Raw genomic sequence first — 25,364 nt, forward strand, 5'->3', positions numbered from 1 at the left:
AAATATCACACTAATAAATACTACCACTGGACATGAGCTACATTACAGCAGCAGCTAAACAAAGCTAAGCTGCTACGTTTCTCCATGATTTATGCAGAACAGCTGAATCTAACACAAAAACTACCAGTTCTACAATATAATGTCAGAGCAAAGATGTGGTGTTACTATTACAATTTACGAGGTAGAAAATAGTGCTGTGTAATCACACAGAAGTATGGAGGAGGAAGTAACCACATGAGCTATAACAGCATCAATTTCACATTTCTACTACAAAGGTGACCTAGTTTTAAGAAATTATCATATTCACAGCAGTACATTTTTCCTTTAAGGAAACTACTGAGAACCGACCAGTGTCCAGTTATACACCATACATTAGTAAATATTTAAAGACCATGCAGTGTGTGAGAATTTTCTTTTTTTGTCTTCGATTTTGTCAGACAATGTAACTAGGAAGCATTTATGCCATACCTAATTAACAATGACATTGATGAGAAAGTGTATTGGGGGAATGCTTTGACAGCTCATTGGGGTGCAGTATACCCCATACGTTTGGCAATCAAGTTGGAGTCATTCAACTGCGTGATAAGTTTAAAATTCATAGTTTAAACAGCCAGTATGATAAGTGAGAATACTCCTCATGCATGTGTCAATATGTTTAAACTCTCTGCCATTCATCAGCAGTGTTGACTTTGTGGTGAATAGGAAAAAAAACGGGATCTATCAATGGGGAATGATGTGAAAATGTGAAAAAAGGAAGCTTTTTTTCCATACGGGAGACTTAAATTCCAAAACCACTGCTTTACACAGATATTTGCTGTGTCACAGCTTCACAGTGTTAACTAGGCTTATGTGTGTGGGAGCGTCTAGACTCCCAACTTGTGGAGCAAAGGCCATTTAAGCATGCCAAGCAACCAGGGGCCAAAACAACAAAGGGATGAGATGGCTGACCTGCTACCCAGCAACATTCCTGCCAAAGCAACTAATCTGACCAAACAAATACCAGAAGTTCAAAACAAAGAATGAAATTGATCAAGGTTTTCTGTCATCAAGGAGGTTCCAATTTCTTTAATATGTCTCAGATGAGACGGGGAGTGAAGAGAAAAGAGGCTCCCAGAGGAGCTTAAAATGGGGATGTGTTTTGTTTTTTGTTACCGGTCTGGAACACTGTTTCAATCTGAATGTCTTGATTATTGGTTTACTGACCAGACCAGACTAGCTGCTGTGGAAACTACCGGTGGAAACAGGAATGACAAAACTAACAGCAGCTCTATAGTGATCAATATTCGTTCATAGAATTTGAATATTACATTTATATAGAATCCATCTCACTTTACTGTGGTGTTACTTAACAACTAATAAGGCTATATCTAGAACAGCTGTTTTAATTCACATCCGTTCTGAGGGCTTATTTCTATCAGTCACATTCTATGACAGTCAGACTCCACAATAGGTCCATAATCAGTATTATTATCAGTATTATATTCCCTTTCAACTGTTACTGTAATTTAATCATTTTACAGGTTTGGCGGTTAAGATGTGGTGTAACATGAGTACTACCATCTCCTCAAAATTACGCTGTTGTGAGAGAGTATGTCTTGTTTGGTGAAGTAAATTTGTCTGTCCTCGAATCTCTTCCCTGTATCTCTTGCATCTGCGCTGCAAGGAGCTAACTGTGACTCTTAAGCCTTGGCCCTCTGACTCCCTTTCCATTAAGCTACGAGCCTAGCTTACTATGTGTAGTACTGCAAACGTTACCTATGACAATGCCAGCTCTGAAACAAAAATGATGCTTGTCCAGCCTCAGCAATGCAACAAGCAAACAGTACAAGTGAGAGTGAGAGAGTGAGATTTATCACCAAAGCAAAAAACAGCTAATGTCTTAAGAAAAATGCAAATCTTCCCAACAAATAACTGCATCATCGTACAAGCTGTGTGTGCACTTCAGTGGAATATGGTGACAACTGGAAGGGGCGCAAAATGCATGATAGCCACCGCCTCCTACCACAAAGAAAACCCAACAAAATTTCATGTGAGCCTACCCATTAAGACAGTGTTAAATTAAGCTCTGGTATATGTCTTCCTTTGCCGATTAAATTCAACTTTTCATTAAAAGTTAAACTGGGAAACGGCGTGGATAATACATTTACAACAATGTCCTCCGCACAAAGCGATAATGTTGGTTATGTGTTGTGACTGGCTTTCCCCCCCCCTTTGGGGCCATGTTATGTGTGGCCCCAACAGTGTCAAATTATGAATTCATATAACAAAATTAGAACTGATGACTTTTTGAATATTATTTTTTAGATCATGTTAGGCCCTCTCTTAGGGTGTAGAGGACCCGGATGGTTCACCTAGGAAGATACATGAAAAGGGGAAGCTAGGAGCCATGTTAGCAAAATAGAAAATAATTGCACAAGGATTTGGAGGGAGGTGGATGGCTGGGGCAGAGGTCATTGTCTTGGTAGGCCATTAGCTTAGTGCAATTAAGCCACTAATGACAGGTTTTGAGGCACATTTTGCGAATAGAACAACAGCTATGGCTGGAAATGAGCAGAGGGACATTCAGATGACTGCCTAGTAATTGGTGTATTACTGTGAGATGTAGAGGTGCCAAACTGACATGGCAAAAAGGGGTCACAGAGGATGTGGGCCTTCACCAGTGTGAGAACTGCTGGAGTGTTGGATAAATAAGTCACTTAAAAAGATGACAAGACCAAGAGGTTGTGGGTAGAATGCTGATAAGCTGAGCAACAAGCAGAAATGTAAGACGGAAAAATGGACAACAGAAGACCTTAGCTTTGACTTCACCATCATTTTCTGCTGTACAAAGAAATTGATGAGAGGTCAGGTTACTTTTACTGTAGTCTAGTCTGTAAGTAAAAATAACCTGCAACAAAATACGAACAGAAAAAACAATATGGTGAATAGTTAACAAAAAAATTCCCTTTCAGCTGTAACAGCCACATGCACAGTTGTGATGCTACAAAGAAATGAATTTAAGCATGTATTTCAATGGAAGGACAAGACAGAAAATATGGATGTACAGGTTTGTGGACAGAAGGGGAGGACAGAGGCAAGTGCAACACATGTTGGATGAGGTGTTGCCCTTTAAGGACTAAGCACCACAGTGTTCTTTAAATATGAACAGCTGCTGGTATCCAGTAGGATCTGGGCTACACTCCAAAACACAAGCTTTGTAATCATAAAAAAAGTCCTGGATAGCATCTTCCTACTGGCCTCTCTCTAACTGTTCTCTCCTTCACATTCTCATTCTCCATTTGTACCTCTAATAAGTATACCTCAGCTTTCACTTCAGTTTACAATCTTCCAAAAATATCCATGTATTGTGCTATTTACATTGTTTGAGACGTATAACACCTTTTCTTTGTGCTGCTTTATCTTTGCTGAGATGTATCTTCCCTTCATGGAATAGATACTAATTGTAAGAAAAACAACTTGTTGTAAACCTTTCAATCAAACTTTTACCACCGACAGCAGAGCAGGATTTAAGTCTATCAATTTTGCCCATAGGGCTCACAGCATGACCTCTGTGTTGTACGACTTCAGTCACCTGGGCTGGTGGCTCATGTATATGCACAAAGCTGGTGGCTCAGGCCATATCCCTTTGCTATTCTTTATGCATGAGTTGGGCCCCTCCAAAGGTCATCACTCGCACCATTTCTCCACCGTTTTTTCCCATCAGGAACCACCTCATTCTTCCATCTATCTTTCCCTGCTTAGGTGCAGAGCTACAGTTCTATCCTGATATAGTCTGAATAGTTGATTTGATTTTGTACAAATTATTATAAAGGTTATTACATTGTATTGATATACCCGATGAAGCTATTATTGCATTACACACTTTATTTTATGCTTTAAAGGAGTTACTGTACCTAAAACAATTATAATTATTAACAGGATTATTTTTTATTCTTTTTTGTTTGTTCTGTTGCCTTGTCAGGTTGATTAGAAAAGTATACTCACAGATATAATTTACTAAGGTAGCGTTCAAGTTACATTTGTTTCAATGGACCGATATAAAAAACAAAACAAACAAATAATGATAATCATTTTATAATAATGTTATCTATGCTTATTTTATCAAACACATAACAGACTGTAATATGAAATTAATATTATTTAATTTAAAAAACCCATTTTTATCACATTACAATCAGTATAAATCAGGAAACACTATGAAATTATTTGCTACACAGCAGTGCAGTGGTTAGCACTGTCGCTTAACAGCAAGAGGATTCTGTGGTTACCGACCAGTAGTCTGGGGCCTTTCTGTGTGGACTTTCCATGTTCATTTCAGGTACTTCAGCTTCTTCGCACAGACCAAAAACAGGCAGATTAGGTTAATTGGTGACACAAAATTGCTCATAGGTGTGAATGTAAGTGTGATTGGTTGATAGACTGGCAACCTGTCCAGGGCGAACCCTCAAGAATATGAGCAGTAAAGAAAATGGATGGATTGTTTGTATATATTCAATTTTGTAGCCATCACATAGCATATATTAGGGACATTTCTTGTAATGGTGGTTCTACACATACAGTACCAATCAAGTTTGGACACACCTTCCCATTATTTTGAATGAGAAAGTATGTCCATACTTTTGACTGTTACTGTATAAGGAAAAAGAAAGAAAATATTCTGCATTGCCATTGGTTTCTTTTTAAGGAGCATATGATGAAAATTACCTGACATGCTGGGAGGAAACATAAGGGTATAACCTGCCACATGTTGAGTCAGCAGAACAATCAAACCAGTGAACGCTTATCGTTGTAAATGCGTCTCAGAGACACTGATCTTTCAATTTAGTCTCCTGGCCGACTCGTTGCTGTGACAAAGGACCCATTTATCTAAACTTTCTAGCCAGTAATAAACCAATCAGCCAGACCCTACCCGACTTCTGCCTATCGCACTCAATCTCCCTTCCTCTTCATCTCTTCCTTTTTACCCTCCTTTTCACTCTACCCCAATGTCTTATATTAACTGTGGCTAGATGTAAAGGGTGGCTGGGGTTACTCTACTTGAGCAGGAATTATATGAAATTGATGGCAAAAGTTCAGGAGCCAGTCACCCATACCTAGAGGCCAGCTCCTTCCACTTATCCCGCTCCATCAGTACCATCTCTTTTCTCTTTCACTCTTTCTCCTTTATCTTACTTGCTGCCACTCAGCTTGTGTCCCTGTTCTTCATCCTCCAATCAAACATGATTACTGCATTACAGGTTCTAAGGATCAAAGGATTCAGAGGCCATAAACTCTCATCTGAGTGAATTTCCTCCAGAGGGAACTTTTTCTACAAGAGAGAAAGACGGAGTGAGAAAGGTAGAAGACTCGCAATAGTCTGGCAGGCATACAAGTGTCAATATGGAGGTATGAAGCAGGGCAGAGGGAGGGAGAGGTGAAAGGTGGGTAGAGAGATATCTTCCAGGAGTGGAAAAGAAGAGTCAGAGTCACTGAAGGACAGCAAAGGGAATATTTCTGAGGAAAAAAAACACAAAACTCTTAAGCCTCCAATAAGAGATCAGGGGCATGAGGGCCATCCGCGTGGTCAACGTGCCCACTTATTGATTTGTTGTTTGTGCCAAGCCTGCCCTCTACCACACACTAAAAACACTAATAACAGCTAAAGAATCCTAACACTGCAAGGACTAGCACCTCATGCGCACCCACACACAACAAAGCAAGACATTTTCTCCACACACAATCCATCCAAAAATGTATGTGCATATAAGGAATCTACTTTTCTGCATTTCTTCTATTTGTCTCTCTGTAGGTGTTAGAGGCTAGTAGAAGAGGGTATAGGTCACCTCAGAGGCAGGCGGACAGGAAGAGGAAGAACAGCCAGATCTGTTGCTGATACTGCCAAGCTTATTCTTCACTGTCTCATTACAGCACAGCCACTGGCTGCTCGCTCTTGCTCTCCATTACTTTGTCTCCCTCCCTGTCTCCCATATGCATTCACACAAACACACACACACAGACTTAAACACACCAAAAAACACTGTCACACACCAGCTGTCAACCATGCATAATTGCACACACATCAGAAAACTACCTCTTGCTTTCTTACACACACACACACACACACACACACACACACACACACACACACACACACACACACACACACACACACACACACACACACACACACACACACACACACACACACACACACACCTGCTCATGTTTCACTATGTGTCTTATTAATTTTTCATCCAGCCTGCCTGATGCCCTGGACTCACCTCTTCTTCTAAAATAAACACAATAGAATAAGCATTCAACCCTTCAGCAGGAAAACAGATCAACATTAACACTACAAAAAAAAAAAAAACAGAGGAAAAACGGACCAGGAAAAAAAATCTATGCAAAAAAAAGATAAAGTAAATGTGAAAACAGAAACTTTCGTCTGCAAAAAAATATTTTTTAGGAGGGAAGAAGAGTTTCATTTATTTTTCTCTCTGTGAGAACCACATATTTGTGGGGAAAAGAGTAAAACTAAATTTTAAGAGGTTACAAAAACCCAAGGGGTGATGCATAAAAGGGAAGGGGAATATTTCACAAACCGAAATGTACAGATACATAAAGAAAATGCTGATGAATTGAACAGAAAGGAAGATACATTTTCTCAACTTGTCTCTCTTCCTTGTTTCACTTTTCTCAGATTGTCTCAACCACTTTGTCCTAGCCTGTCGGTTCGTATCAAACATATGAGGAGAAATCTCATATCTTCATTACTCTGATTGCAAATATACATAATACAGCTATCGAGATCAGAAATGTGCATAGTGTGAAATGTGAACCCTTTTCAACATTTATCTCCACCTGTCTCTCTCACTTCTCATCTTTGCTTCAGTATTTTTGGTTGTATTGCAGCACTAAACACAATTCAATCCATTTTTTTCAGCTTAGATAAAACAAGTTTGTCAATAAATGAGTCATAAAAGTAATGAGAGACTACCCTCTATTCAGGATATTCTTCAGTTCTGCAACACACTGTACATAAAGAAATACTATTTTACCCAATATTTTGTATTTTCTTCTACTCTAAAACACTCTATTATATGTGTTGCAGGTCAGCCTATAAAAATTATCTGAATTTGTGTTCAGTTTTCCTGCAGCTATTTAAACTGTTCATTAAAATGTGTTTGATAGATAGCTGCATCACTCAATGCTAGTGATTACACACACCACATGCCACTTCATTCTGTCCACTGCAACAGGCTGTACTTATACAAATGCACACAGTCAACTGAAATACAAAGAAAGAAGACTGGTAAAGGCAGAAGACAGAGAACAAATGTGCAAGAAAATGGAGTATAATAAAAAATAATGGTAGAGAGATACTGTGTAAGTGAGACAGAGAGCGGTAGATTGAACACATAAAGCAAAGGTAAAGGCAGGAAATAGAATGTCTTAAGGCTTGGCTTGGAGCCACCACTAGCTGAGAGGTTGATTGCTGTCTGTCCCTTTAACTTTCACTCGGTTTCTCCTTCCCTCTTGCTGCCTCTCAATTTTTCCCCATCTCATCATTGCACTTCTCTCTGCCCCCTCCATCCCTCCAATTTTGCCATTTCTCATCCCTCCCACCATAAAAAGACCCATATTTCACTGGGATGATCTGTGCACTGACCAATTAAAATTCACCATTACCTGCTGCTTCAGGAGTGCGGCCAATTAGCAACACGTCTGATCAAACACTAGGCCTGCTTCGCCCCACTCCCCTCTGGGTATCAGTGTGTGCGCTTCAAAACATGACCAGTAAAGTGTTGCTCTGTGTTAGACAGGTGGAGTTTCCAGTCTATTTAGAACCAAGAAATGAAATGGTGCATGTCACATGTGCTAATTTGAATCCAAGTACAACAGAAAACAAAATGCCACTGTACAAAAACATAATAAACAATGGTGACTAGTCAACATGTTAATGTGTTTTGACATGGTTGGTCATGGATAAATCCAAATGGAAATGGTATTGTATTATTTTCATCAAACACTCACAAACTAGTCTGGCCTAAATGACGGTATTGCATATACGTGCACCAGGACACACTAGTTGTATTGTCTACCTGATATTTACATGATTCTACTATATCTTAGGAGAAATCATCCTCAACAAGATGCATTCACAACAACACAAGGAGGAGGAACGAGTAGGCTAAAAAATATATATTTACAGATTCAGTGCAGTGGATGAAAACCAGGCTTGGGAACTTGGCATACAGAGAGAAAGCAAGATGATTAGAAAGCTTTTAAGAGAGTAAGAGAGTGATGAGAGATGGAGAAGGTTAAGTTTGATTGGTTCCACCTGGTTGGGAGTGGCAAACGAAAATAAGCAGGATGTGAGCGTGACTTGGTGCATGTGCACAAAGGTGCACAGCAGCAAATAACGGTTATGACTAGGTCTGGTATGTTGCAGCAAGCACTCACTGTAAGCCCAGACATCAGAGCTGAACAGTGTATGTGTATCATCACAGATGAGTGTCTGGTGCCTGCTGGTTCAACTCCAGTACTTACTTACATGTTACTTCAAGAGAAAAACTGTAGCTACATGGCGTCACCACTGAGGTTTAACTTAACTAGCATGATTATGTATTCCTTGAGATCAGGCCTTCCTAACTGTGATCTGCACAGTGATTTCTCTAAACATAGGGATAAATACATCATATTTACAACGTTTTCAGCATTAAAAAAAAAAATTAAAAAACAACTGAATATTACTAATTCTCTCATTGGGAAGCCTCTAGGGGGAATCTATTTGCAACAGCAAGGCTGTTGCTGTTGCAAATAGATAGCTAAAGACTGCAGCAGTGTAAAAGACAAGCACACAAAGCAGGATAACTCCCTATGATCTACACACAACAGCATGAGCTGCCAGTATCCCAGTGGCAACTTTGCCTTCCTTGTGACACACTAAAACACTTGCCTGGGAAAATAAAGGCAAATCCCAAAAACAAAAACAACAACAACAAAAAAATGACATCCTGTAACAAAAAACCCAGAGCAAGCGGCAAGTTGTGTCAGATCTCAAGAGTGCGCTTGATTCGCTTGTCGGCCCCTCTCCAAGGACTCCCAGAGGACTGTGTGCAAGTCTTAGTGGAGCCAGATGGCCCCTATCTTAGGTATTCACCTGAAGCAGTGGAGTAACAGCCAAGGAGATGTCACAGTCGATGCTAAACGCACCCTGCCATTGCCACCAAACACGCACCCATGCACAAACACATAAACACAGAGGGGGACAACAGAGGTGGGGTTGTGTCTGTGTCACTGTAAAGTAGAAAAAAGACAATGGCGATGGGGATATAAGTGCAGTCTGTTTGCATGTCTATTTGTATGACATTTGTATCTCAGTGGGTTTGTAAAGTATGTGTGTATGTTTGAGAAAGCCTATATTGCTAAAGGGGTTTGTGTTTTTGTGTACGTAAGTTTGTGTGTGTACAGTATATTTGGGAGTAGTTATATTCATGCACATTGCCAGTATGTTTCTGTCCGATCTGTATGTGTGGTGATTGCCGTGCTGTTATTAATGTCCTTTAAAACTCCAAACGTTTCACGGTTACCAATGGTGTAGATGTGTGTGCACATGGACTTCAAATGTGATTGATATTATTAGACAAACTGTAAATGAAATTTAACAGTGTGAGACAAGCCTCTGCCATGAACACACAACCCTAATAAAAGCAATTGTAGGTAGGCTACTGTTCGCAGTGTGCAAAACTACAGCTGATGACCATCAAATCCTTCTGGAAGTGCATTCTCCATCTGTATCTATCAAATATAGGAACTGTGTGGTTACCACAAAAGGAGAGTATAATAATACAAAGTAATACGAACAGAGCAGTCTTTTTAATAGTTACATTAAACTGTCCACAAGGTAGTTCCTTTTCATTAATTAATGTCAGTTAGGAAATGGTCAAACAAGCATGCATTACCTAGTCATGGTGCAATTTGACATGTCCTGATATTCTGCTCAAACCACAATTGTCCTGACAATGTAAAGAGATTTCAACATGAGCTAACTGTTGGCTTGCTTGTCAGTTAAACTTGAACTAGAGCATGCAAGCTAGTTTAATGTTTGCTACCAAAGACTGGAGGCAACCTACTGCAAACTATTTAGCATTATAGTTTTTTATAGTTTTTTTATTGAAACATTGTTTTAAGCAGAATACCAGAGCATTCTGTTATTAAACCTGCCAGTTTCTGATCTATTTTTCTCCCTACCTTGCCATCTACCTATTACTCTGCCATCTGTACCGTCTGACTAACTGACAAGTGACTGAGGTTGCTGAGCTGCTGTGTAGCTTTTAAGGAAACCCGTTGACAGAATAAAATAAAAAAGGAAACCCTGTGAAAGTTCTGATGTTCGCAACTTCTTACATCACCTCATTTAGGCCTATGTTCTCTACAGCCACAAAGAAAACATGTTTAGGTTGTTGTTTGAATTATTAAGACCGACCTGCAAAGTAAAGCGTCCCCTGATGGCAGAGAGGAACCAAGGCATATGTGCTGGGGCTGAGCCCTGGACAACCCCGACCCAATTTAACCTCTGAATATGCATATTAATGTGGATATGCATCATGTCTATGTGGACTTCTTTTACTTGGAGTGAACATTGTTTTGTTTAGTTTTTTTGTTCTTTCTAAAACAGCCTTTACAGTCATGTATGTGTTCAGTGACTTTCCTGACCCTTTGCTGGCATATGTGTGTCATCAGTATGTCAATGTATAAGCTATGCATGCATGTATGTTATTCTGTGTGTTTGTTTGTATTTGTTAGCTTGTGTGTGTGTATGCCCGTGTGTATGGAGCGGTATTTTCTCGCAAATATGTGCCACGGCTTTCCGGCCAAGTCACCCATTGTGGCGACCCATTTTCTGCCTCCCTAGATCCCAGACCACAACCCCTCTGTTCACTGTGGATGTGTCCCTTGTGCCTTGTCCCATATCCCATAATCCTTTGCCCCTGTTCCAAGAACCCATGTTCGCCTATTGTCCTCCTCACCTGTTCCACATTGCCAATCGTCCGCAACACCCCCTGTTGTCTCCCTTCATCTTTGGCCAACTTCTCTATTTTTTCTCCTTCTGTTGTTCATCTGGTTTGCTCCACTTCTCTCCCTTCCATTCAATCTCCTTCTTTTCCTCACTTTCTACCCATTTTAATGTGACCCTAATCACGTTCTCCATCCTCTCATTTCTGCATTTTCCCTGAATTAAATTATGCCTCTCCTCTCTCATATCCTCCATATTTTTCGTCTCCTTTCTTACACTGATGGGTTAATACAGGGAGGGCCCGACCTCATTAAAGGTGGAAAACAAAGTGTGCTGCTCTTTCCCTCTGCCACTCCTCTTTCACCTTCCCCACGTCATCACACTCTTCTCCCTGCTTTAGTGCTGGGTCTTGCCTGGGCAGGAAAGCTTGCTCTCTTCCTCTGGGCTCTAGAGGAAACCTTGTCGAGCTGATTCCAATAACTTTTCATTTTCCTTCTGCTCCTGTGGACTGCCCTAGGTTTGCCCTGTGTTCTCTCGTACAGCCATACACACAACTACACGTGTGCCTAAATTTGGGCTTGTAGCTTGAAATTGTTTGGGCTTGTTCCTTGTTTTTAAATTTCCTGTCTTCTGTATTTCTGTTTGTTATGGACTTTCTGGACGTTATTTTATGTTGTACTAGAATTTCATGAATAAATTGGATTCTGACTATGAAAACATATTTATTATTTTAAAATCATATACAGACCTCAATTTAAATGTTTACAGGGTGAAACTACTGATGCTAGGCTAGAAGTTTGAATCCTATTGAGACCTGTAATGCTAAATAAGTGCTACACACGAGGTACTATACTGTATTTCCTGAACAATTGGATTCAGTTGCTCAGGAACTGGTAGATCCTGTCCTGTATATCAAGTGTCTCAGCTAAGCAGATATTGTGTGTCTGTCAATGGCCGAAGTCTCACCAAACTGCTACCTGCACACCCAAAGTAATGTAAAAAAAAAAAAAAGAACATATATGTAATTTCAAAGCACCTGGGGCACTCACACCCCTCTAGCTCCAAAAACCTGCCTCCAGGGTGGTGGTTTGTTGCTAACAATAACTAAGGATGCTGGGCCAGGCTTCAAATCTCTGGTCCAAACTCCCCCACACACACATACTCCCTACCCCTCTGCCTGTGGATCTGACAGCCAGGAAGGCCTAGCTTGATAGCTGCCAGCCAGCCATAGCTCAGCTTCATCCAGTCCTAGAAACATGGCAGATGGCGGCAGGAGAGAACAGAAGAGAGGAGAAGACATTGGCTGTGTGTCTCAATGTGTGTGAGGCAGACAGACCCAGGTAGGATAAGGGAGAAGAAAGCGGGAATGTGTGACCACATGCTCGCTTGCCTATGATGTCGTCCTTTATGACCTCTAAGCTAGACAAATGGTGTAATATATTTGCTCAAACTAACTAACACCTAAGAGCCACTAGATAAAGGCTCCTACACTTTCTCTGATTTCATCTACACATCTCATACTATTTTGTTATTTTACACTTGTACCTGTGTGTGTGTGCGTGTGTGTTTCTGTGCATGTGCATGTGCATGTGTGTGTGTGTATCTCCAGACATATCTCTCAGCCAATCTGCCTTGACAATATGTGGGTGACCAATCAATCTTCAGTCATTTTTAATTCAGGGATCCTTTAGGTTTTCAACACGGGCAAGTAGAGATTCAGCTCTTGCATCAATGGACAGTTGATTAGTACCGTCAAATTGATGGATCCCTGATAAACAGCCCTCACTCTGTCCATCTGTTGTAAGAAACTGTGAATCTATTTCAGGCTGTGATGTGTGACTGCACAAAAGCTTTGAGCAATAATGCTCTACATTTTCACTTAAATAAATGTTGCTACTTCAATGATGATTCTTATGATACACTTAATTCAACTAACATCCTATTCACTAAAGCTTTTACTGATGTCAGGGGAATCCTTACCTATAAAATGTACACCTCACAGGAAGATATTCTTTGTATGTCTCTAAAATTACACAAACTAAGGAAGTCACAAATGTTGTAAAGTAAGATGTTATATTGGCTGAAAGGAAGCATGATCATGGTAAAATACACCATTATCATATCATCATATACATACAAAGTACAAATTGTACATTTTACAAAATACATGATTTATATCTATGGTGGCAAATCAAATATTTGTAACAAATCCAGAAAAACCCACTTGATCAGCTTGTACAGCTAAAGCCAAAATGGCCTAAGAGACAAATATGAGCACACAACCTACAGAAATTCCAAGCAAAAAGACTTCAAAGTACATGCCTCGCTCACTGGCAAGTGCAGTACAAAAACGCCAAGGCAAGATGTCATCATAAAAAAAAACTGAGGAGCTCACTGATGTCCACTTTAATGATTTATTTTGTAGTTACCCCTCTGCACACTGTTTCATAATGCAGGACTCACCTCGGATGATGGACAGTTTGGCATTGACAGTGATCTCGCCCTCGCTGTTCTCGGCCACGCATTCGTAGATGTTCTCATCACGTGGTGCTCGAAGAGGCTGGATTCTGAGTACAGCGCCAGCACCCTCGTCAAACTCAATGGTCTGTTGGGTGAAAGGTGAGGAACATGGTTAAACAAATCAGGTATTTCTTCGGAGTACCAGCACTACCAGTTTTGAACATTAGAGCAAAGAGTTTAGTTGTAGGTAAAAGAATGAGTTTGGTGTCTGTGTTCTCATTCTTTGACATAGAAGGTAATTAAGATATCCGTCTCTCAAGGCCAATCCTAAAAATGATCCAAAACCAAAATGAGTTCAATAAAGCTATCCTTTGTTGGTGTTTCTATTTTTGTATATCTTGTGATCCTCATGAATAGATAATTATAAGGTCCCTTTCTTTCTCTCTACACACACACACACACACACACACTTCTAGGCACCATATCTTGGTGCTGGCTTTTTGTGTTTTCATCTAGTTTTTATCTGTAATTACTCCCTTTGTTCTCTCTAAAGCCCTTTGTTTTGAACCTTGTTGAAAGCATTTCTTAAAAACTGAATCAGACAAGACCCAGAACACAGCATGTGCTGATACTGCAACAGTATATAATATATACTTTTCTATCTATCTATCTATCTATCTATCTATCTATCTATCTATCTATCTATCTATCTATCTATCTATCTATCTATCTATCTATCTATCTATCTATCTATCTATCTATCTATCTATCTATCTATCTATCTATCTAACTCCCTCCCACCAAGCATTCGCACTTCTGACTGTCTCCACCTTTAAATCCCGCCTGAAAACGCACAAGTGACTATTTAACCACATTCTTGCGTATCCATTGTACTATTGCACTATGTAGACACCGTCATTTTTTAATTTATGTATGTATCTTTGTAAAATTATAATTACTTCCACATCAAGGTAATATGATTTATATTGTTTAATATACTGTTGTGGTTGTTGTTGTTGATGTGTGTCTTGTAAGGTGTCCTTGAGTGCTTTGAAAGGGGCCTATAAAAAATAACATTATTATTATTATTATTATATATATATACATAGATAGATATCTATAGATAGATAGATACACACATGCTGAGAATACTGAGAGGACAAACTAGATTTATCTTCGATCAAGTCTACAATAAAAATGTCTCTGTATACTTCGAATTCTAAAATGTGTCTACAATTCAAACATAAAGACATGACAAAAAAGAGTATTAGTAGGACTACAGAAACACAATCTTAAGAGTATTATAGACTTGTTACATTATTTATCAACTGCTAATATTTTCTCAGGCACTACTTTTGCTTAACTAGACATTAGGATCCTGATGTTTTATTAATTTAGGACAATGCAGAAGGTTGGACATCATCTGTAAATACTTGATTCCAAGACTTAAGTGCTATCAAAATCAATTATTGTACTGGTTTAGTAGTAGGTTTCAATTAATCTTTATTTTAAAATGTGATACCAGCATGTGTAGTGTGGTTTGACAACAGGGCAGCTTCTGAAAATGACACAAGTTTGATCTCTTTGAAAACCAATACATCAACATGTATTGTGCAGCAAGACACTGAACCTCAAGACTTAGGTAAATAACAAGAATTTAATGGCAGAACTTCTGAAGCAATTAACTCTTGCTCTTCATGGACACAGTCACTTCACACACTAATCTCTTTTTCACTAATTTTGGATGGATTAAGTGGTGGTGAAATGGTCAGTCTGTCTGTCAGTCTGAAAGCAAACTCTTCCAATATCTGTCTTTTCTATGAGGAGCTCACACCCTTGCAATGATGGGCTCACTGCTGACATCTCTGAGCAAAGCATGACTTTGAGATATAAGTACAAGTCTTCAGCAGCCCTGCTGCTCCACTGCTGCACATCTCAGGGCTGAGCCTCTAATTAGGCTAAAAACACTGCAGAGCACGGCATCATGATCAATATCAAAGCAGCTGTCTAGAGGGTAGAAGAGAAAAAAATATCATAACTACTTCAAAACCCCCTTTACAAATTTTTTATTTCATGCTAAACGGAGGAAGGGAAGCGTCCGTTCTGGCGGGCTCCTTCACGCCCTTGGCTTTGTTTCCCACTTAGCATGCAGCAGAAGAGAATTTACAAACACAACTTGTCTTTTTATTTTGTCCTCCGTTGAGAGGCTGCTTCTCCCCCTGTTGATGTTGTTGTCATTTCTTGCTTTTTAGCCCCCTCCCCTGTGGTTGTCTTCACGCTGCAGTGTGTGCATGTCTATCTCGTCGTTGTTAACGAAAGCTACTTTTTAATTAAGAGACACTGAGCATCAATCAAGACTTTTAGAGATGCCATCTGGGAGGCCTGCCGAGAACTGAACAACAAACATTATGAATAAAGTGCAGACAGATACATTCACACAGACAGAGCTGTATGCAGAAAAAAACCCAGCACTGGAAACAAGAATGTGACAACGGCAGAATCATTCAAGTGCAAAGAGCACAGAGTTGAAGGAATAGGAGGCGCTGCATGCCATTACTGGGTGACTAGCTTATTGGTGGACCTGCACATCTCTCAGGCGTTAGAAAGCCAGTCCATGAAAAGATTGGTAGCTTTTGTCCAGAACTATAGACAGGAAATAAAAACACCCATTCCAGAAAGAATGGGTGGGAACCCAACAGAAAAATAAGTCTATGCATGTAATGTCGATGTGGTGCAGAGCAATGTTTAAAAAGAGGAGATTTGTGTGGACAAATAAAGTTGAAAAAATATATAGTTTTTTTAACTATCAGTAAATATCACAATGTATGAAATGATTGAGACTTGCATCAAATTTTACTTTAATTTTCAAAATGTGTCAAAGAACATTTAGTGTTTGATATTTTGTAGTATGGTCTAGTGTTGCATGACATTAGTAGGACACAAATACCCTTCTGCTAACCATGAAGTTGTTGTTGTTCTGCACATGTAAACTTCAGCAATGAACGGCAGGGCTATTTGACTCACCTCTATACGCTGGGAGTTGACCTTTTTGCCTTTCTTGTTCCAGCTAACCCTTGGCTTTGGGTCGCCTGTTGCCTGGCAGACAAAGGAGACCACGCCCCCTGAGACACCAATCTGGTCGACAGGAACTTTAGTGAACCGTGGTGATGCTGAGGAAAGAGAGAGGGGGCAGACAGAAAGGGGGGGGGGGGGGGGGGGGGGGCGCAACAGAGGGAGAAATAAATATAAAGGAACATTAGCATCAAGCTATAAAACAAATGTTGCACCACTAGAGTTAACTCAATTCCTCTCAAGGCAGCATTAAAACATATAATCTTATTTCTGAAAGGACATGCTTTCAAATGCCTGAAAGCACACACACACACACACACACACACACACACACACACACACATACATACACACACACACACACACAAACACACACATCTATAATGTCACAAAAACCTACACTAGCCTCTTCTTGCAACCACTCAGTCCTCTAGTCTCTCTTTTACTCACACCCACATACTCTGTTCAAGACTAGAGAAGAGACTTGGGTGGACAGACAGATACTGTGTACATATAGTAGATAGATAACCACAGGTTCACGTTATCATTCTGATTCGCCCCATGCATCACAACCTTGGGTTGGCATTATTATGACTACCTTCATCTAGTGGTCCAGTCTGGGTGTTGTGCATTTCAGTGTGTAGATCTCTGAACTTTTGAATTTTTAAGTTGGTGCTGAAGATAAGTAGGACAAAAATATAACTCCATAGGGAAAAAAAGGCTGGAAACTACTGATACAATAGAAAGCCCTTGGAAAAAGATGAGGGAATAAAAGAGAGGTTTAATTTGGTATTAATTTGACGGTGTGTTTAAGTGTTCAAAAGTCAGACTCCTTTTACTGTTTAATAGAGTGTAGCACTGGCATAGCCACAATCAGAAGTTCAATTCTCACTTGAGCTACACACACTAACTCCGGATAAACTGTCCATCAAATGTTAGTAATTTTAGTACTTTGTGGTGCTTGAATTTGTCGCTCATGCCTTGGTTGCTGTAGGTTCACGACAAAAAGCCTGATATGAAGAGAGAGAGAGAGAGAGAAAACAGAGTCTCCTGGGGAACTCGTTAAATCTGAATCATACAGATATGCGGGGATGATCAAACGGCCAGCACATAACGTCAAATTAATAATTAAGGGACCATGGGCCGACACCAGTCTCCAGGCACTGCTAAACACATATGAAGGAGAGTTCCTGCATTCATTATCGGGTAAAGAGCGATAGAGAGTGGGTATTTTAGAGAGAACGAGGCACAGAGAAAATGCGTAAGACAAGGAAAAGGAAAAAAAGAAGGGTGAGTGTACTGCCTCAGGAAAGCAAGGCATCACATGCAAAGTTCATCTCCTCACCCCTAACTAACACCCCAAATATTTCTGATGCAAATATTACAGCAAGATACACACACTGAGTATCTTGTAACATAACTAGTGGTTGGTGGCAAGTTAATCTAAAAAGCTGGTTTGCAACCAGATTTTGCAGTAGAATTTTAAAAAAAAACCCACAACAACAAAAAAAAACACTAAAAATAAGTTCCTGCCCTTCTTATGAGTGTCTGCCAACAGGAGACCCACTTAACTTTGATTTCATGTCTGTGAATTAGATTATTGCCAAATGCAAACATATGTGTGCATTATCCATTCCATGGTCAAACAAGATAAAAAACTTTTTACTCTGAATAATAGGTACTGTAATGTTATGTTCAATCAATTTATTCAGGCTATAAATCAGCGGCCAGGGTTGCTCACCTGCAGATGAGCAGAGCTGCTCTCATCTCGCTTTGATTTTTGACTGTGTTTCTTTCTCTTTGTCCTTGGGTAATTTAGAGCACATGCAATTAAAGCGGTAGAGCATGACACTAAATACGAGGCCAGGTATGATTCCCACTTGGGCAACCCTTACTAAAATGTGTACATAGCATTATTAGACTTTTAGATAAAAGCGCTAACTTCACAGCACAAGTGAATACAATCATTATATATCATAAAACATCATTTTGACAAGCTGCGAGTATGAACTACAGGCTGAGCTAAATAAATTAGCCAAAGGGCAGGGATGAAGCTCTTTCACTTTTATAAAAAAGTATTAAATGGATGTGTTGCTGGCAATCATTTTAATGTTGGAAATATTGATTTCTGGCCTTCTGATGGTCAAATGAAAGTGTATTGATTGTTTCATCCCCCAAAATATTTCTTAGCCCTCATTAAATCTGCACTCTAAATCTTTGAAGATAAACTCTGGTGAAGTCACATTGTTTGATATATCGTAAAGGTTTCTCAGCAGTGAGTATGATGCTTTACAACCTGACAATCCTCTGTCAAAATCTCATTATCGCAGAGGATCCAGTCTTCTCTATTATTAAAAAGCGATTTTTAAAAAACTCAGTTTTGTTTGTAAGCTAATACATCAACATATTACTATAACTATCTTTGTCTATATTAAATGTTATAAATGAGATAAATATTATTTAATGTGCTCTTGTAACATTTAGTTTGCTTTAGAGGTATTCTCAAACTGTTGTGTTATAAAATGCAACATTGAGACATGAATGATTAACAGATCCAACCTTCAAATAAGATCATAGATAAAAAAAACGAATCAACCTATCTCCTGTATATTTTACAGGAGATTATATATTATGAACGTTGTGGGATGATGTGAGTGCTGCAGCTTTTCTTTTTCCTTCATGGAGCAGGTCTATTTTATTTGTCTGGTGCATACAATGATCCCTCTTGGCATTTTACACTTTCAATTTCCATTTTGAAACTACACAACACAGCTTTACACAACACAGCTCCTCTGCATTTGACCTCCGCTTACAATGTGCCCTCTGTCGAGACAGAAGAGGGATTTACACAGAGAAGGCCTATGGCAGTGGTTCTGCTGAAGGCCAACACTCTTTGATGAGTTTTCCCCTGGACTATTCGACATCTTCTCTCTCTCTCTCTCTCTCTCTCTCTCTCTCTCTCTCTCTCTCTCTCTCTCTCTCTCTCTCCTCTCTCTCTCTCTCTCTCTCTCTCTCTCTCTCTCTCTCTCTCTCTCCCTCTCTCTCTCTCTCTCTCTCTCTCTCTCTCTCTCTCTCTCTCTCTCTCTCTCTCTCTCTCTCTCTCTCTCTGTTCACGGGATGAGAGAGATGTACAATAAATAAATACGCCTGGACTGCACGCATGTCAGTCTGAATTAAACTCTTGACAGATTCAGGATTTTCTCATAATGTAACTGTATACTGTTCTCAATATGAACTCAGGAAGGTTTCAAGAAGGAAAGAAAGCCAGGGACTTGGGAGGATAATGGATGGAATGAAAAAGAACCAGACAGTGGAGGTTGACAGCAAGGGAAGTGCAGAAGGAGGTGGGGAGGTCATTGAAAAAAGAGAAAGCTGTAAAGGGAGAGCAGAGGAGCTGACAGGAGGTCTGAGGACTAGAAGAGATGATGTGAAGAGGGGGGAGCAGGACAGAAAGTGCTGAATATTTCATCAAAAAAATAATCTCTTCATAGCTTTTCTTCCACGCTCTTATTTCTTATGTGTCGTTTCCACTTTTTAAAAAAATAAATAAATAAAACATATGAGTTAAATTTAAGGAATTCCATGGCACAGGTTGTTTATTTTACTAACATTTCCCTGTATTTGTCACTCCTACTAGATAATTTAGTTTTTACAACTGATACATTTCTGTTGTAGTCGGTTCACATCCCCCGACCATTCCAATAGACATTAATCTTCTAGGATGTCTGGATCTATAATTACTGTCATCTGACTCCATCCAAATGCACTTAGTTGACTGGATGTCTACTAGCCAATCACAGCGTTACACATCATCTGAAGAGGACTGCAGTAGAGCCACTCCCCCTTTTTCAGTAAGTATGGCTGACCATTTGGCAACGTGGAAGTGTAAGGCACATTTTTAATCATAATTTGTGTCTAAATTGTGTTAGTAAAAATTAGATGTTATATTACTTATGCATGTCAAAATACCATATGAAAGACGTATAGCTTTTAATCAGTGAAATGGTCAGGGGATCTGTAGGTTAAAATAAAACAAAATATGCATGCAATCAGTCTTTATTTATATAGCGCCAAGTCATTTCAAGACACACAAGGCATGCAATGTGTTTAAAAGCATCACTTCATTCATTGATATGACTTCATGAAAACCATTCATGAAAAAAATTAAATTAAAATCATGTTTGTCGTTGAAAAAAATGTCTCTTTAGACTATGGTCATTTTTACCATAGGTGGTTTCTCATGTTCAGATTATATCTAGTGGAATGGACAGAAATAAATAAAACAATCATTTGAATCATTTGTTTTTGCTTGCTGAATGATTTATGAGTGCATTTAGAGAAGAAATCCACTGTTACAATTAGAATTGCTAGTTACTAGCCTTCAACCTCATTCATTCTGCCTGAATACATTTAGGAAATTATGGTTGTAAACTGATACAAGCCACTCTGTGGTCTATCCTGCACTGTCCCTTTAAACTACATGTGACATACAGGTATGACTTATAGATTGTGCTGAAAGTGGAGAAACCTTTCATATCTGCAGAAAAAGATGGTTAATTAAAGTTGAGAATATCTAACATAAACACCAACCCAGCAGTGAGGACTTCCATATCTGCAGAAAAGATGGTTAAGTAGAGTTGAGAACATCTAACATAAACACTGATCCGGTGAATGAGGACACTTACAGCTGGCCAAAAATAGAAATAGGGTTCCTAAAAGGGAGAGGAGAACCGGTTGTGTGCATTTGTATTTTTGTGAAAGAGTCAAGAGAATGAGAGAGAGACTGAGAGAGAAGGAGGGAAGGTGAGAGAAAAAGAGAGATAATATGATGATGGCCTACAGATGCATGTTTAGCCCACATTTGACACGTGACACTGTTCGCAGACTTGAGTCTGAAAGTGTAATTTCAGTGCAAAACCCTAGAATTAAACATAATTATATTACACAAGTATCCAAATAAAGTTAATTTTTAGTTTCAGCTCTGCCATCTGCCTCCCTCTAAGCTTACCTACTTATGTGTTTTGTCTGGATTTTAGTCTTTTTTAGACTGGTAGTGGGTTGAAGTAGTTTGAACATCAATAGCATTTATTAACGCCCCATTAACCCAGGTTAGGTAAAGGGTAGAGATGCCAGGTTTGATTCATTCAGACTGACTGACAACATGAATTTAACCCACTTTACTGTGTCAATTTGTGAGGTGTATAAGTAGGTAAGTATTTGAGTGTGTTTACTGTAAGATTAGACTATACAGTGAATTGTGGGCAGCATTATTCTATGATATTTTATGTCCCTCCTTCTTGCTGTATGTATAGTAAATTTGGTATGATACCGTATATGTGCATGCGTGTGTATGTGTTAACATGTTTCTGTGTTTTTGTTCACATCAGTACGTCAAACACCCCCCACGTTGGGCCCATGAATGTCTATGATAGTGCAATTACTATAAGTATGTGGTGTGTGATTGTGTGAACTCTGATGAGCATAATTAACCTATTTTTCAATTTCCCTCGACTGTGTGCCTCTGGGCTTCTGCTGCCAGTTACTGTTGACTCTGAGCCTTTTTTTTCATAATCTGAACCTTGCCACACAGCCAGTAATTGCAGGGTAGAAAAGGTTGACTAGTGTCTGAACTTAAACTGCTTAAAAGATCTTTGCATTAATGAGTGATGACACAGACTACACTGTAATTTCAACAGATAACGTAAGCTCACAATATTTCACGTATTGACTGGGTTCAGTATCTTTATTATGGAAAATTAATTACACTATTAGCACCTTGGCTAACCACCTGGCTTCTTCAGATCAAGTGAAAACAAATATATTTCTACAGTGATGTTTATATAATACATGAATGAAGTAAAACCTAAACCTTGAAAATATTGTCTGCTTTTTTGTTTGCATATATCTGTGTTACCTGGAGCACAAAACACCAGGGGTTTGATTCCCACTGGTGCCACCTATTGTAAAAATGTACACATCTATTGCTGTAGGTACCTTGTATAAAAGTCTCCACCAAACAGCCTCTGTTATGTTACCAGAGATGACATTGAAAGGACATTGCACCCACAGTGGCCATTTGTCCCTTCCACCAAAGTCTTTTTCTTCTCCCTGAAGCTTCCTTCAGACAGACTGACGTACAGCACTGCCCAGATAAGCACACAAGACCCGTCTTTATCTGCCTGGCAGGGGGACATGGCCTGAGCTAAAATAACCAGCAATGGGGGCTCAGCTATCTTCACAAGGCCCCGAGAATAGAACAGATCCACGCAAACACAACTGGCTAGCAGGAGAAAAAAAACTCACACTGTGCACACAGACGCTTGCTTAGCTATTACAGCAACCACCTGCTACTGGCCGCTACCTCTGTTGGACCCGATAAGACAGAATACCCAGCACTGTGATTATAAAGTGGTGGAGAGTGGGAGGTGGATATGTGAATATGAGACGGCTCCATTTACAGTACTTTACTGTTGTCGTTTGGTAGGCTGAGGGTATAAGAGAAAGGAGGGTACTGGCTTTATGACTAATACAGTAATTGATGGAGAAAAGCTTCTCGGGTCATAAATAGGAGCCATTATCTGCTGAATTAGCAAAGTGGGAGACAAAATGACACATGGCCATTCAGTGATTTGCAGAGAATTGGGAAAAGGCCACTCGTTATCCATCTTGCTACAAATATCTTTCACAGCACATAGAGAATTGTTTTGTACCGGCAATGTCTGAAAAGAACATTTGGTTCTATTAGAGGTACCACTGCAAGCAAACTAATTCCCCTTTCCTGCCTCTCATATGGCAGTCTGCGTAGAGGGTGTAATCAGGGCGAAGGCGTAAATGTGAATGACATCAATTTTAAGTTTTTCTTTTTTACTGTTGCACTCATTCTCATAGTTCCCACATATTTTCATCCCACTCCCGGCCACTTTATCACAACAGACACTCTAAGACACTCTATGTAGTGATAGATATAATCTTATGTCTCTGTGGTATGTTTACAAAGTGGATGAGGGCAATATGAATGACTGTGTGTTACTGATTAAAGAAGTTGATTTCGAGAAGCTAATCCTTACTGGGATTAAACTTAATTTTCATATTAGTCAAACAGCAGACACATGACACACATGCAGCCACTATCAAGGCTGAATGCTTGGGAGAAAAACAGCCAATGAATGGAGAGCATTCGTGTCACCTCTTTTGTCATTTGGGCATTTTCTTATGGTTTAAATATTATTTAAGTTTGGAGAATTCTTAATTTACTGAGGTGTTCACTGAAATAGCAATGCAGAGGGATGTTGCTGACATCGACAACGACAGCCACATGGACCTCTGAACTAGTGATTTTATAGCATGCAGTATCAGGCTAGCAGCTATCCAAAAGACTCAGCAGGCCACCAAGCTGTTAGAGACCCCTCTCCATCAGTCCTGGACCTGACTTAAAACTCAAACAGCCTTTATCAGAACACACACAAACACACACACACACACACACACACACAGACACACACACACACACACACAGACACAGATATGCAGTATTTCCCCTATAACTATACAGGCCTGGCGAGCCGCCAGGCAAACGAGAAACCCCCCCCCAGGCCAAAAAAAAATCTGTTTTTAATTCCAACAATAATGCCAAATATCCATTCATTCAGAAATCTATAGCGTTTGAGGGCCTCTTAGTGTAGCAGTGTTCTGAAACATGAGTCAACTTCTGTGTTGTTGCCTAGGAAACTCTTGGTAGCCTAGCTCCTTTAATGGGGCAGTGCGTAATGTGTGTGTATAGTGAGTGTGTGGTTGAGCGAGTGACGGAGAATTCGAGAATGCAGAGGGAAAAGTCGGCAGGAAGTTGTCAATCTGGCTTTAGCATGTCAGTTAAACTCTGAAGCTTCTCGAGACCAAGAAAATTATCATCTGTTGCTTCCCAACTGTTGGAAAAGTGAAGGGGATTAGCAATCTTACTAAGCAACAATGGGTTGCTTTAAGTGATGATGCTAATGGGGAATGTGCCATTATTAGGAGAGTGGTGTAAATGACCTTTAATATGAGCATAGTATTTTTATAAATGTGTTTTTATGTTTACTTAGTAACATTCTTTAAAGCCAGGCTTTTATTTTATATATATATTAAGCAGACGGATATTCAGTGCTTTTATTTTGAAAGCGTCTCGCCGAGACCTCGTACACATCAGGTGCTTCGGACTTTACCGGCAGTAGGAAAAGTGTGTCTGCAAGGCTAAGAGTGTGTCTTCAATGCTAAAAGCAAGCAAAGTGTGCCTAACTCAAATGGAACGCCCTAGCACCTGGCTAATAAGGGGCACAAGGTTTGTTTTTGTTACCATTTCATGCCATATTTATGTCCGGCTCGAGTTTGGTTGCCGTTGATATTTTCATGCATAAAACGTATTGTGGTTAGCGGTAGCTACTATTAGCAAGGTCAAGTTGCCGTGTCGGTCTGTATTGAATTCAGATGAAGTTATAAGCTAACTCGTAGGTTGTTTTGGTAATGCAACAGGACGTATTTTGTCTGTTTTATATGAGGTCTGCTAAGGTTAAAAACTGTTTATTGGGTTAAAAATGAACGGTTAAAAATGCTAATTTCATGTCAAATATTGTTTTATATTGCACTCTATGTGAGGTTGTCTTTCAGTTAAAATGTGAATTTTCCCTCATGACTGTAACATCAATCGTAGCAGTTAAAATATATAATTAAATTCATGGAGTAAAACCCGTGAGTCTACAATACGTTTGTTAGATAAAAAGAGTTAACTTAACTTACATAATTGTTTAAGATAAAGGCAGTTAAAGGTAATTTCAAGTAAGAGTAAAGGTAACTGTTT

The 25,364-nt window shown here is 39.5% G+C and overlaps 1 protein-coding gene across 6 annotated transcripts in view; it reads right to left on the reverse strand.

Annotated features, from left to right (window-relative positions):
* Positions 1-25,364, reverse strand: part of ptprsa (protein tyrosine phosphatase receptor type Sa) — a 190,063-nt gene that overhangs the window by 103,482 nt on the left and 61,217 nt on the right. For all 6 annotated transcript variants that reach the window (XM_062423807.1, XM_062423805.1, XM_062423804.1 and 3 more), the window contains exons 3-4: positions 16,484-16,629; positions 13,463-13,604 (exon numbers count right to left, since the gene is read on the reverse strand). In XM_062423807.1, the coding sequence (XP_062279791.1) occupies positions 13,463-13,604; positions 16,484-16,629 (288 nt within the window). The remainder of the gene's footprint in view (positions 1-13,462; positions 13,605-16,483; positions 16,630-25,364) is intronic.

Source organism: Scomber scombrus, chromosome 8 (assembly GCF_963691925.1).
Source record: "Scomber scombrus chromosome 8, fScoSco1.1, whole genome shotgun sequence".
Taxonomy (NCBI): domain Eukaryota; kingdom Metazoa; phylum Chordata; class Actinopteri; order Scombriformes; family Scombridae; genus Scomber; species Scomber scombrus.